Genomic DNA, 15,277 nt, shown 5'->3' on the forward strand with positions numbered 1-15,277 from the left:
TACTTTGTTATTAAAAATTTATTGCTCTCCAAAGACAATATGCTTTAAAAATTTGTAATAAAATTGAACAATGTTGAAGATCTGCTTGGGCAATTAACAACCGTAAATGCTTATTATTTTTTAATATGCATATTGCACATTTTTTTAAAAGATGACTAATTTTGAAATAAATAATGAACATAATTTATAATTTCAGTATGTACAGTAAATAAACTCTATATATAGATGGCACATGGAGAGGAAGACATACTGTTGAATCTAGAGTTGTCTCTCCTACTATAGAATTCATGAAATTCCCTTTTAAGATACAATAAATTTTAGTTAATAATTCTCCCTTGTCCAAAAGGCAAAGTTTCCTCATTTTATTAAAACTGTAACTTTTCTGAGATCTCTCAACTGATAATGAATTTTTTTTTTACCTAGGTCGGTCTAACCCATTGATTCTTCCCCGTCCACAGTACATTTTAAATCAAATTCTGTTCCGAACTGTTTCCATATCTTTCAGACGGACAAGTAAAATATACATATCTTTCAGACGGACAAGTAAAATATACATGAAAACATAACCCCTAAGCTACTTCTGCGGAGGTAATAAAGGATCCTTTATAGGGACTGATTTTAACAGTTATACATGTTTCTCCAGCTTATAACAGTTATATGGCACATATTAAATTTATCAAAAACAAAATGATAAAACACAGTCGAACTATCCATGCAGAACAAAATATGACAAGTTATACTGTAACAGTAAATTCAAACGTAAGATGAGTATTTGCGCATATACATTTAAAAAGTTGCATATATATGTGCACATTGTCGCAAGCCAAGGGTTACAATGCCGGGGGGTTTGTGGAAATAAAATGGACAAAAAACCCGTGGCTTGCGACGATATATACATTGATGCTAAGTATTCACAGCAAGTAACAGACGACTGATTTGTACATTACATGTACAAGCTACATACAGGGTTTGTGGGACTAAAAAAAAGCAGCAGCCACATGCGTTGTTTTGTCGGCGTTGCATGATGAGGCAATGGAATGTACCATTTGTTTTACGGCTACCTAGGTGCATCAATGGTGGCTTTGATTCAACACCGGTAAGGTTGATATATCACAAGAGGCAGCGAGGGGATAATTCCTTTGGACGCATCTCATATAGTCTTGAACGTGCAAACTGATGACTTACGAAGTTGTTGCACAAATAAGGTAATTAATAACTTTTTAAATTTACATATTTTTAAACGATTTTTGCATCGTTAGAGTACAAGATTATTACTTTAGGGTAATTCAGAATGACATTAAATTCCAAGCAAACATAAATAATACAGAGCCCCATATGGTCCCTGACGTCATTGCTGACGTGATGGCACTGTTAGGTTGGTCATTCTGAAGACTGCTGTACTTTGGCGTCAGAGGATGGCACACTGGTGGACGTTGGTTTAACGTGATGTGTTCTAAGAACATGGCAGCTCTGTCCCCGCAGTTCTGGTTCACTGGCTCTAACAGACACTCGGTCATTATCTGGTGGGTGCTGGAAAATCAAAGTTCGGCATGGTTATGTCACACTATTTATACAATACATTCTTTGAATACAAGATTACTGTGATTAGATAATTTAAACTCCAAGAGATGTCAAGTTAAAAAATGCTATAACATACAATTATTGCTATTTGGGGGTCAATACGGTGATTTCGCTATCCGAGAAGTACATGTACAGTATTCACCAAGCCAAAAGTGCACCTGCATATTGTACTTGAGGATTTTTAAATCATCGCACTATACACATTCTAGCAAAAAGTTTGTTTATTGTTTAACGTCCCTCTCGAGAACTTTCACTCATGCGGAGACGCCACCACTTTGCCGGTGGAGAGCTACAAATTTTAACCTATACTCGGCACTGAGGGCCATTGAGCAGTGAGTGATCTTTTTCGTGCCAGCACCTACTGCGACACGGGACCTCAGTTTATATATATACGGTCTCATCGGAAGGACCGCTCTAACCACTGCGCCACGCGGGCGACTTCTAGTAAAAGAAAAAAGGGCCGGATAATATACTCACGAACAACTAGACAATATCATGACCTCAATAGGTGATTTGGCCGTTATTTTCCTTTTAAAGCTGTCCATCTGAGGTCGAGAGCAGTTAGTGGCAGCCTGATGTTGATCTTGAATACACCCTATGTGTTTTTCATACACTACAAGAAACAATAGAATATCCGTATGATTCAGTGAAAAAGCTGACATATTCATTAAAGGTGCTTAGACACAGATTTGAACTTAATATTTTATCAAATTTTCTGTATAATATCACGACTTATATATTGCAATAGCATTTCACAAGAAAATAAAATTAAAAACTTATTTTATCTGAAATTATTGGAACTACGAATTCCGGGACGCGTTTGATTAACACATCTTTGCACTTACACAAATTTTAACTTTATCCTTAATATTTAAGAAAAGAAGCGATTTTGTTATGTATTAATGAAAAATATTTCATCTATAATCCAGCAAATTCAGAGTAGAAATGTTCGAAAGCAAAACCAATTCACCAGTATTGTCAGTCCGTGCTCTGTGATGTGTACAGAGTTTAACAAATTGAACACCACCCGTGAAACGTAAACTGTTTTTGTAAACAGGGCTCGAGCTCTGTTAATGTTTACGAATCACCGGGTGTGTTCAATTGTTAAACTCTGCACACACCACTGAGCACGGACTTACAATACTGTGAGTGGGTTTTGCTTTCGAACATTTCTACTCTGAATTTTCTGGGTTATAGTTTTAATATTTTTCATTAATACACAACAAAATTGCCACTTTTCTTGAGTATTAAGAATAAAATTAAAATATGTGAAAACGCGTCCAGAAATTCGAAGTTTTAATAACTTTGAGATGAAATAAGATTTTTATTATATTTTAGTATGAAATGCTATAGCAACATGTAAGTCATGAAATTATACAGAAAATTTGAGAAAATATTAACTTCAAATCTGTGTCCAAGCACCTTTAAGAAAGAAAAGCAAATTAACCTACTACAATAAAATGAACTTGGATGTGAATTGGTTGATAAGATATTCGTCAAGGTAACTTGAAAATTACAAAACAATCAATGATCTGATTTCAGGACAGTGATTTCTTAGAGTAAATCTTGAATCGATCAATATGTCATCTGAGAGACTCAAGTGACAATCAGGTGACCCCCCCCCCCTTATCACAGCACAGTAACACCCCCCACCCCCCCCCCCCCACCCCCGTTTTTAATAGCAGGAGTATTTGCCGTGATGGTACGTACGATCGAAATTGTCACAGAAGTATCTATAGGTATGTTCTATATCCTTGTGGCTGAAAAGTCTCTGTAGATTCTGTTCTTCATCAGTCATCCCGGTACATTTGTCCATAACACGCTTTACACAGTTAGAGGCCTCAGCAAGGCTGGAAGATCTACAATGTTATAGTGTAATACTAGACATTTGTACATCACACGCTTTACACAGAGGCCTCAGCAAGACTGGAAGATCTACAATGTTATAGTGTAATACTAGGCATTTGTACATCACACGCTTTACACAGTTAAAGGCCTCAGCAAGACTTGAAGGTCTACAATGTTATAGTGTAATACTACACAGTTAGAGGCCTCAGCAAGACTGGAAGATCTACAATGTTATAGTGTAATACTAGACATTTGTACATCACACGCTTTACATAGAGGCCTCAGCAAGACTGGAAGATCTACAATGTTATAGTGTAATACTAGACATCTGTACATCACACGCTTTACATAGAGGCCTCAGCTAGACTGGAAGATCTACTATGTTATAGTGTAATACTAGACATCTGTGCATCACACGCTTTACACAGTTAGAGGCCTCAGCAAGACTGGAAGATCTACTATGTTATAGTTTAATACTAAACATCTGTACATCACACGCTTTACATAGTTAGAGGCCTCAGCTAGACTGGAAGATCTACTATGTTATAGTGTAATACTAGACATCTGTATGTACATCACACGCTTTACACAGTTAGAGGCCTCAGCTAGACTGGAAGACGTACAATGTTCAAGTATAATGTACAATTGCAGACATAGACTTGTCTGGAAGACCTACACTGTGCTTTAAAATCTGTAATCTAAGACTACGCTGGAGGATCTGCATATTAATCTGTATTGTATAATAGGAGACTTAGATTATGCTGGAAAATCTGTAATCTTAACGTGTGGTGTGCAAAAAAAGACTTAGATTATGCTGGAAAATCTGTAATCTTAACGTGTGGTGTGCAATAAAAGACTTAGATTATGCTGGAAAATCTGTAATCTTAACGTGTAGTGTGCAATAAGAGACTTAGATTATGCTGGAAAATCTGTAATCTTAACGTGTAGTGTGCAATAAGAGACTTAGATTATGCTGGAAAATCTGTAATCTTAACGTGTAGTGTGCAATAAGAGACTTAGATTATGCTGGAAAATCTGTAGTCTTAACATGTAGTGTGCAATAAGAGACTTAGATTATGCTGAAAGATCTAGACAACTAGAAGACCTAAGAACTTAGACTTTTATACAGTTAGAGGCCTAATCAAGCCTAAGCTATAGACGCATTATATGGTAGCCTTACAAAACAGCACGCCACGATCCCAAACAATAAACTAGTGTACAAATGGAGACCTTGATCAGATTAAACGTACAATTATCAAAATTACTTGCGCATAACAAACTGTGAACCAGCGACTAAATTGTTATTTATATCCCATAAAGGTCAGAATGAACGTTACCACTGAACTCAGAGTGACTCATTAGATCCAATTAAATGCCAAAAAATCAACTACATGTATACTTTTTCGTCTTTCCGCCTGAATTTTAAGTATTTACAATAAGGGAATCAAAAACATGTCACAAACAATCAACTTCATTAGTACTTATGTAATTCACATTTCTGCGCATTGGAATATTCGAAACTAGGTTAAATCGGTGTCTGTATGTACGAAATAGTAGAGGATTGAGGACCTAACTGTTAAATATTTACATCCACTGAATATTTCCTCCTTTATTTCTAAAGAAAACCATTGCCGTTTATCAGTTTATGAACAAAACTAGGCATATCACCTGTACAGATTTCTTGATAAGTGGCTGTTCCATCAATGAAACGTACTACCGGTATGACGTACATATCAATAGTAAAATAATTAATCTTTTTAATCCTACTTTAAATGATTATTTATACAGATATAAATATAAACAATAAAATGTCTTTTTTTTGGTTATTAGTACGGGAATTAACGTCGCGGCTGTTGCAGAAAAAAAATTACATAACCTGCTTACGCGGGTTACGTATTTTTTCTGCAACAGCTGCGACATTAATTCTCGTACTAACAACCAAAGAAAGCATTTTATTGTTTAACATGATACCATCATACCGAGCAGTGTGTCAAATTTATGCTAGAACCATTTAAGAGAAATGCTTTTAAGTGTACCTAAATGTATATGTTCTTTGACAGGGTGTATACGGTTACCGTACTTACCTATATAAATCTACGACAGTCTCAGTAGAACGAAAGAGATGTAATACCCAGTTGTTCGGTATATTTTACTTGATGTTGATAGACTGTCCAGTTTGTGGATAATCCAATTCTAAACCTTTTGACAGTATAATCAAATTTTAAACCTATATTTGATATTTCTACATACCTACAAGCCCCCCACATGATTTCTATCTCGGCCTTCAGGGTGTACTTTTTTGAGGGTGCGAAGGATGGAATGGAGGAGCTGATACAGTTTCTGACGGTCTGCACGGCCTCTGGGGGGCAGGTGGACCTGCTCTCCGTGTAACCTGACAATATGAAAAATGTATACAAGTAATCACTTAGAATTTACCAGCCATAGACGGGGGTCATTAGCTGATCTTGAGGCTACATTACAGGTCTGAAAATTATATTTCGCTGAAGCTAATCAGACTTCATTTTCCAAATGTTGACGTTTTACATATATAAACTTGATTCAGGGTCAAAACCTCAAAGCTCATGATCAATTCAACATTTGTCTGGCAAGCTCATAAAAACTGTAAGTAATTTGGATTTGAAAAAGACTGCTGCCCGGTGTTCACCGATGGTCACTATAACAACGCTTGGGTTATCTCCCCTCTTGACATAATTAGAGTTCTCAAGGAAATATTTTCTGTTTGTGGCCAAAGTGACGATGTTCTGATTATTGGATTAAAGATGAAGCAAGTTAAAAAATGACCAAGCTAATTCAGGGCATTCATTTCCCCACGCTTAAGGACAAAATAAAAGAACGGAAGATCTTTAAAATGCAGATTGGGAAAGAAAAACAAGCTTTCTATAAGTTTCATTGATAAACTAAGCTTAAAGAGAACAACAATTTTCATCTAAAAATTATGTAATATATGAATTTCTGACCTTGGTCTCTGACCTTTTCACCTCAAAATCAAGAGGTTTCTTCTTTAAGTCAAACTAAGCAATGGCACACAATTTACTTCAAAGCCTTAAAGAAAACTTACATTATCATCTAAAAACCAGTTTATGTTAAAAAAAAATGAATTTCTGACCTTGGCCTTTGACCTCAATAACAAGGGATCTTTTTTATGTCCTGGGAAAGTTGATATAATTCGTTGAAAAATCTTATCTTAACCTTTTGACTTCAAAATAGACAGGTGTCTTCTTTAAGTCATAAGGAGTTATGATATAAAATAGCATTGAAAAAGATCAAAGAGAACTAAAGTTATCATCTGGCCATGGGGACCATTTTTGTTATACAGTATATGAATTTCTCATCTTGACCTTTATTGACCTTTTGACCTCAAAATGAATAGGGGAATTGTTATATTTAAAAGAAAAGCATGGCAAAATTTAAAGGACTTTTTAAAATATCAAACGAAAGTTTTAGATACAGACAGAAGGACGGACAGGTAGACAGACAGATGGACAGATCCAAATTAATTTCACCTAATTTTGCCAAAAGCGGGGAACAAAAAATAATTAACTAAATGTCACTGAAAAAAATTAAATTGGAATAAAAAAAAAACGTGTATAGGTTTTGGTACCAACTCTCCCAACGCAGAACTCATTTCAATACATGTACAAAGGATATTTAACACACATGCATGGTCTCCCAGCACTTCCAACGAATACACCATGTATTATATATGCGGTCATACAATGTTTTTCACTAATTAATATCTATGATATCCTTGTCTACTGACTTCTTCGCTCGTGGTCCGTGATATCTCTTGGTGTTTGTCAAAAGCATTTTGGAGATGTACGCTTGACGAAAATTTTTCTAGCAAATTCTGGTTGTTATGTTTACTAATGTCTCGATTGCCAACGAGTAGGAATTGATCTTTAATTATATTTTGATACAATATTCAGAAGTTTAGCAAAGTGGCACTAATAAGTATTACGCAGAATGTTTTTCTTTCTTTCTTTTTTTTTAATTTTATCATTAAAAATCAAGCTGAGCTCGTCCTTGAATCTGTGTTCCAGAAACATTAGAGAATGCAGGTATCTGCATTAAAAGCATTACAGTCTTTGAACCCTACAGCATCCCTCATTATCCCGAACGTTTTCTGACTTCTGCAATATTTTGGTCTATTCGGTCATAACATTAGATATAGATTTATTGAGGGACATACTTTCTACGCTTCAACTCTTTTGAGATATGTGAAGGTGACGACTTTAAGCAATATCAGCTATTCTGAATCCACCAAAAACGAGACTTGCAAGATATCTCAGGTTCCTTAATTACAAGCACAAAATTAATAAAAAATGAAGCAGTCGATGTATTTTAGATTTTTACATGAATTGTATAACAGGGTTAGCATGTTTAGCGTAGGACCTGCATGTTTTATGTAGAAATAAAAAGCAGAATGCACTTGATACGCCAAAGTGATTTTAGTAAATGTATACATTTCTTGCAATATGTTTCCCCTATTTTTGGTTTGTCTATGTTCCTTGCTATCGAGTAGGTGTTGCAAATAGTCCGATCTGACCATGACAAAAATCGAGAAAAGCCACATTAACCTGGCCTCAGCTACGAGTATACAGGTCTACGCGCGCCATTCAGAAAACGGTGTCTGTGATCTCAATAAACACAAAGAGGCATATTTCTTTGATAGAAAATTACATCATTTATCAGTATTTATCATTTTCTGCATGTCTGGATGAAAAGATCGCTCTGAAATAAAGAGAAGCGCCGACAGCGGGTTGCCCTGTATGAAGGCTTAGAGTGACCCGTGAAACTCCCCCAGACTCAAATAAACTGCTGTTTCGCTTCGTTCATGTCTGGCATTCATAAAACTGCTACTGTTTACTGAGTCATAGTTTAGAGTTACATCACATCCGATGCTATATCACATCTTATGTACTTTATTATCTTGTCACGACCGTCACATTTCCGGGATTGGGTTAATTATATTAGTCATTAGAAACGCTGTACACACAATCTCTACTTTCACTATTGATAAGAACTCTAGTTAATTTAAAGAGGTCTAAAAATTGGTCTTAGAGCTCAAATGACCACAGAGAATTTATCCATATTTGAGATCGAGGGTTATATATAAGATATATTAAGACTGAATGAGACACCTTCCCTCAATTTTCACGGAATCACTCAGACTTCAAGACTTTTTTGAATTTGTATGATGGCTGTAAACTGTAAGTAAATTAATTTTTCAGGATGTGAGGATCAACAACAACTTAATCAGTCAGAAACTGTGAATATACATGTATAACATCCAATGCATGTTTTGAATTTGGATCATTTTAGAGCGCATAGGTTCAAGCTGTGACTTGGCGTGAATTATAAGATGTTCTGTAAAGAAAATTAAAAATGCTAATAAGACGGTCAAATTTGAAAGTAGTCGCAAGTTAATGTTCTTTTTTTCAATTGTTAATGTTAATATAAGCGTTTTTGAAGGTCAAGAGGCACCCACCAAACATTGGGCAGTTATTGAACATTATACAGTGCACCTGTCGTAATGGGCTCCAGGCACCAGCAGTGTCTGACACTATCTTAGGTTAACCTTTTAATGATCTCTAAATGCATGACGGAATTTTATCGTGGTTGGCAACACGGAACAGGCAAAGTGTACTCATTTAGAGGAAAATCCTCTCTCACATTAAGTAATTTTATGATCATACATCTCTAAAGAGAGGATGGCAAGTTAATAATATACAAATTAGCTATGCCTCAAGTATATAGCCCATTTATTAGAAAATAATACAATGGTATTCATAAATAAAAAGCTGTTTCGTATTTCCTGACTTTTCCATGTAATAAATCCTTTGATACACTACAGTTTCGTACGTCATTCTTTTGCATAAAACAGGCAGTGCAAATTCCTCTCTATATATATTCTACGATACATGTGGTGAAATATTTCTGTCATGACCTCGAGTAAATTTGGTTCTCTCATAAATTAAACAATAACACAAACCAGACAGAAGAGAGAGAGAGATTAACTTGATATTATAATATTTAATCATTTCACAAAAAACTCACTTTATATTCTTCTTTTGGAACAATACAGTTGTTCCAAAGAAAGAATTTAACAAATCATCTCCGGTCAGGCGAGCGTTGTGGCCCGTGCCAACCTCGTCTATCTCTAGCTCTCATCAAACTAACGATGTTTTAAGGTGCACAAAAATGAAATGAAAGTTGTCAATACATACATTAATGATGATAGAGAGTTGTTTATATCGATAACAGAATTAAGTTTGTCGATGATAGTTCCCGCAGCTTAATGATGTGATAGCAAAGCCACATGACTGTTTATGTTGTAATGAAGAAAATAAAAAACCTGTGACCGCCAGAAAACACGTGCCTTTTCTTATCTATCTATCTTGTACTTATCCTTTCTGGTTCATTTCTTAAGTGCGTTCGCTACATTGAAAGTAAAAAAAAAAAATAAACAGAAGCCAAATAACTGGACTGCAAAACATGGGAGCACTTGAGGTAAATAAACCGTGTCCCCAGTTTTTGTTACAAATTGTTACAAAGCGTCATGCAATATAAAAACAAATTGAAGAGAGAAGGAAGAATAGAAAATCTTTGGGAAAAGTGCATTCATACACATTAGAAAATATTCTCTTACATTTAAAATGAATGTGTGAAAATTTAGCGGGGAAAAAATCTAGAATTAAGATTTCAAACGTCGATTTATGTCTAAAAGAAACCCATTCATAAGTATCCTAGTATTCATCCACTATATTTACATTTTTCATACGTGATTTCATGCCTATGCCTCAGTTGCGTCACACCGAATCGTCAAATGTGACGTATGCTGTACATTTCGCATCAGGCTTCAGGGACATAAAACTTAGATGATCTCACTTTCGATTTCATTTTCACTTTTCCCCAAAAAAGTCCAAACTCTCGGCACACTTAAGAATGATATCGAGTTCGAGATAACGGGGATTGACTGTTGTTCAATAAATGTTAAAGAGGAGACACGTTAAACCTAAACTTCAGAAACTGAGTTTCTGGAACTGCATGAAGCTTTACTTTTTTATAAAATTCTGAACATAATTATAATCGTTGACACAAAGAAAACAATTCGAACGCTTCCAAAAGTTCTTCAACGGAAATATGCATTTCGTTAGTACGTGCTTGATTGATATTTTGTGATGTTAAGAAGGCGTGGGTTCATTTGCTGCACTGATAAGAAAAAAATGGTTCATAACCACAATTTACAAACCCCCCGATTTTATTTGACGCCCATATGCAATAAACCACAGTAATCAATGATGTAACAATCACTCCTCGTGTTTACGGCTAACGACTAATGGTACTTCAATGACGGTCCAATTCTGAAGCTGATCTCATACTTGGCAAATATTTTGATATTTTTTTAAATAATTTCAGGAGTTTTTGATGGCTTCCTGTTGTTTACATTTGAGATGACAAGAATCTCCATGTTATCGTCAAGTGGTGTTCGACTGAATATAAACACCTCTACTTTACCGCGAAATCTTTTCTGAATACAGAAATCCTTAATTACTCTAGAGAAATAAATAACAAAGTTAGGCCTCTTATTACTACAGTGGCGGATCCAGGAATCTTGAAAGGGGGGGGGGGGGTGCGACCAGTTTGGGGTCGGGGTAGGGGCCCACAGACACACCAAATAAATTGTTTTATTAAATCTTATGTATATTTTGGACACAAAAGAGGGGGGCCGCCCCCTCTAAATCTGCCAGTGTACTAATGTACTGTATTGCAATGTCAGTAAGCGTAACATTAAAATTTTGCTTCTTTATGGGGAAGTATTGAAAAATAGATAATGGTATATTTACATGTTTCGACATTTTCAATTATCAGAGATTTTATGTGAAATACCACAAACACTTGGTGTACATGAACATAAATGTGTACATATCAAAGCCAGATCGATGTACAATTAACAAATTCTAAAACATGTATTGATAAACGGTAAATATATTTAGGCTATCCATATCGTCGATGGATACGAATGATCTTTTGATAATATTCAGTGGTTGGACACCTTGAGAATAAACAGATTAGTGACCTTGAAGTAACCGTACATGACCTTGCCTAGCAAAAGACATGCTGAGTATTTTGCGATACAATTATCTTGTAAAGATAAAAATATACGTAACAGAGCCTCTCTCTCTCACCTAAATAACAGAGAAACTCAAAACCTAAACGCTCTCCAATTTTTTTAATAACAAGGCCAGTTTATCGTTCAAAATTGCTCTCACAACAGGAAATGGATCTCGATATATTCCCCTACCCATTACGGAGACTTTTCCCTCAGAATCCTCTCTGTATACCGTCTGATAGGCAAGATGTGCATGCCAAATCCAGGTTTAAAGAAGAACATTTTTTCTCCATACCATGAAAAGCTTTTATCTTTTGATATTGAAGCAGATATCTAATTATACTAATGCATGCATGCTATAGGATAATATCAATCTGATAATCCCTGTAAAACATCAGAATATGGACATGTCTAGAATCTGTGGTCCATTAGTAACAAACTGGCAACACGGACATCGTTATCTGCAACCAATTGTTTATTCATTTATTTATTCATTTCTTTGTAAAGCAAAGCTTTCAAGTAGAGCCTTCACTATTGTATGTGATTTGTATAACTGCATGAAATTTGTCTATGCATAAATTTCGTTCATTCGATCGTTCGATAGATCTTATAAATATTGTCGAACGTAAATCTTTTCATAGTACATCCCCGTACAAGAACTGCAATTAAATGGACATGGGCTCTCCCTTTGGCATACATTTCAATACTGAAATAAAACTATTTGTAGCGAGTATAATTATATATACTGTTTCTGGAATGGGAGAATTGACAGAAACTTCAACATAAAAAGTACTACATGTTAGTGGGACAGAATTAATACCAATTCAAGTCTATAAAGACTGAATACTTTCCGAATATCATTTACAGTTCGTTCATATTCCCTACTCCTCTGGGACTGAAAATCCATTGCAACCAATGTTTTAATTTAAGCTACATTAACAAACCATAGAACCTGATTATTGTCTTTGCAAGCTATGTAACAAGATCTGTTTAGCAAATAGTTGTAGTCTTGCCTAATATTAAATTTCACTGTCATCTGTAGAATGCTGAACCTGTTTTTTATTTATTAGTCTCTCAATCGAGTTAAATTACGTTTATGTATTTGTTTTGGGGCTCATTATAATTGGATGTATACGAAATGCCATGCAGGTAGTATTTTTAGGGACGGTATAAATTTTTCAGTCGGTTAATGGCTGTTTAGAATCGGTCAAGAAATATTCCGCGAGAACAGGAATTTTATTCTCAAATACTTAAACACAAAAAACTCTTCATGTACAGAATAAGGACTCTAAAATGATAACATCTAAAGTCGAGTCAGTGTTTTAAAGAGACTGACACTTAAAGATATTAATTACACGTTGTGCTAGTTACTCAGTAGCGAAGACTATTTTTGTGTGCCCCTATAAACCTAGTTTGTCAACCTTTTACAGTTATTCAGCATATGCAAAATAAACTTGTCTATGATGTATTGTGATCATAAACAGTTAACATTGCACAACGATTACGTTTCAGGCAGGTGTTAAATTATATTATCTAACATGCCCGGTATCTTCATGCTACATTAAGTGTACGTTTTCTAGCTCACACATTCAAGGTAAATTTATTCAGTTTCGATAAAGAAAAAATAAATAATAACTAACCCTCTCTCTTGATTTATAGATATCAGCAGTCAATGAATATGGTAGACACACTAAAATGTACGAGTCTCCTCCGAATAATTAAAACAAATATTATATCCGTTTCTATATGTATGACATTAGCATAATTTGGACATAATTAAAAACTTTAATCTATCCACTTACCCAAGAGACCCAGACAGGCAAGAAACAGATAGATCAGCGTCCACATGTTGACAGAACTCACAGAATACTATAACCTACATGACTCATCACTCCGCTTCCTTGCTTTCGGTTCCGTCCAAATATTAAAAAAAAGTGCAGCCTTCCTCTTCTTACAAGTCACGTGGTTTCACTTGAGATAATTCGAGCCTCTTTTGATTTTAATTGGACATTTTAAACTTAAAACAATCTGTTCCGGTGTGGATTATTATGGCGGTCTCGGTCTAGCTACAATGAGTTCTGTATAATCAATATATACACAGGCAGGAATTTTACTTGTTGAACCCGCTGTTCGTGAATGAAGTCAGGAGCATATAATCATCATTACATTACTGCATGTCCCTATGTCATTCAATCACTCGTGGTAAAACGATACGTCATACATGTAACAAAAATCATCATCACAGTGTCAGGGGTCAGACTGAGTCCACTCAAGTTTGTGGGACCACGAGTGGACTCAGGGCTCCTGACGTGGAGATAAACAAAAATCCATATATAAGAAGGATTTTGCCATCTAACTATATATATATAGGTAGTATGATTGATACATTATGCAATTGACAGATAATCGATACCCGGAATTTAAGGAGGCTGGGGGGTCAACAATTTAACCATCAGATATAACTTAATTTTTTAGATATGATATCTTAAGCTGTGAACTATCATTTGGCAAAGAATAGTTTCATACATTTTAGTTTTAAAATTTGATCATTTTTGTATATCTTCATATGGAGCTCTTCTTCCAAAGGAGATCAATATAGTCTGAAAATGGCCACAACCACCCAGCCCTCTTAAATATAGACCTCCAAAGGGGTATAACAGAGTGCTCATAGACAGTCAATCGTCAATGAGAAGACGAACTAGCAAATGATAGTTGTATTATTACCATGCTTAATGTAGGAGCAATATAAAATAATTTGAATTAAAAGAAAAATTTCAACCGTCTCTTGATCAATTGAGCTGTCATTCGACGGTTTAGTTGACCACTCTAATTCTTGATCAATTGAGCTGTCATTCGACGGTTTAGTTGACCACTCTTATTCTTGATCAATTGAGCTGTCATTCGACGGTTTAGTTGACCACTCTTATTCTTGATCAATTGAGCTGTCATTCGACGGTTTAGTTGACCACTCTTATTCATGCCCTATAAAGTGACAAGTTACTACGGCCCTTCTGCTCTTCATCAGCAGATTCCTATATTCTTATGTTAAACTTTGAAGACATATTATGGTCCTACCCTACCCCAGGGGGTCATGACTTGAACAAAATAGAATCTACACTACCTTCGGATGCTTCCATATAAATATGACTAATCATGGCTTTGCTGTTCTTGAGAAGAAGAGTTGTAAAGATATTTCCTATATATTCCTATGTATAACTTTGATCCCCTGTTGTTGCCCCACCCAACCCCCAGGTGTCATGATTTGAACAATCTTGGAATTTACACTACCTGAGGATGTTTCTATATTAATATGATTAATCATGTCTTCGCTATTCTAGAGAAGATTTTTTAAAAGTTTTTTTTTCTCAATATATTCCTGTGTTAAACTTTGATCTTCTATTGTGACCCCACCCTACACCCAGTGGTTCATGATTTGTACAAAATCTACACTACCTGAGGATGCTTCTGTATATTAATTTGACTTATCATGGCTTTGCTGTTCTTCAGAAGATATTTCCTATGTATATTCCTATATATATTCCTATATAAAACTTTGATTCCCTGTTGTGACCCCGCCCTACCCCCTGGGGTCATGGTTTGAACAAACTTGAATCTACAGTATATAATGAAGCTTTCTCATAAGTTTCCTATTTTCTGTCCTAGTGGTTCTTGAGAAGACGAATTCTTAATTACCTGCCCTTGAAAGAGGGAGAG

The 15,277-nt window shown here is 35.3% G+C and overlaps 1 protein-coding gene across 1 annotated transcript; it reads right to left on the reverse strand.

The window, feature by feature from the left end:
- LOC133195564 (uncharacterized) lies at positions 1-13,678 on the reverse strand. The gene is made up of 5 exons (XM_061331449.1): positions 13,366-13,678; positions 5,680-5,821; positions 3,292-3,440; positions 2,059-2,194; positions 1-1,530 (listed from the first exon to the last, which is right to left on the reverse strand). Exons 1-5 carry the CDS (start codon positions 13,409-13,411, stop codon positions 1,287-1,289), a joined length of 717 nt encoding a protein of 238 aa, XP_061187433.1. The 5' UTR covers positions 13,412-13,678; the 3' UTR covers positions 1-1,286.
- Positions 13,679-15,277: the final 1,599 nt, after the last annotated feature.

Source organism: Saccostrea echinata, unplaced genomic scaffold, assembly GCF_033153115.1.
Source record: "Saccostrea echinata isolate AGI-Se365-2 ecotype Australia unplaced genomic scaffold, CSIRO_AGI_Sech_v1 ptg000029l, whole genome shotgun sequence".
Lineage (NCBI taxonomy): Eukaryota > Metazoa > Mollusca > Bivalvia > Ostreida > Ostreidae > Saccostrea > Saccostrea echinata.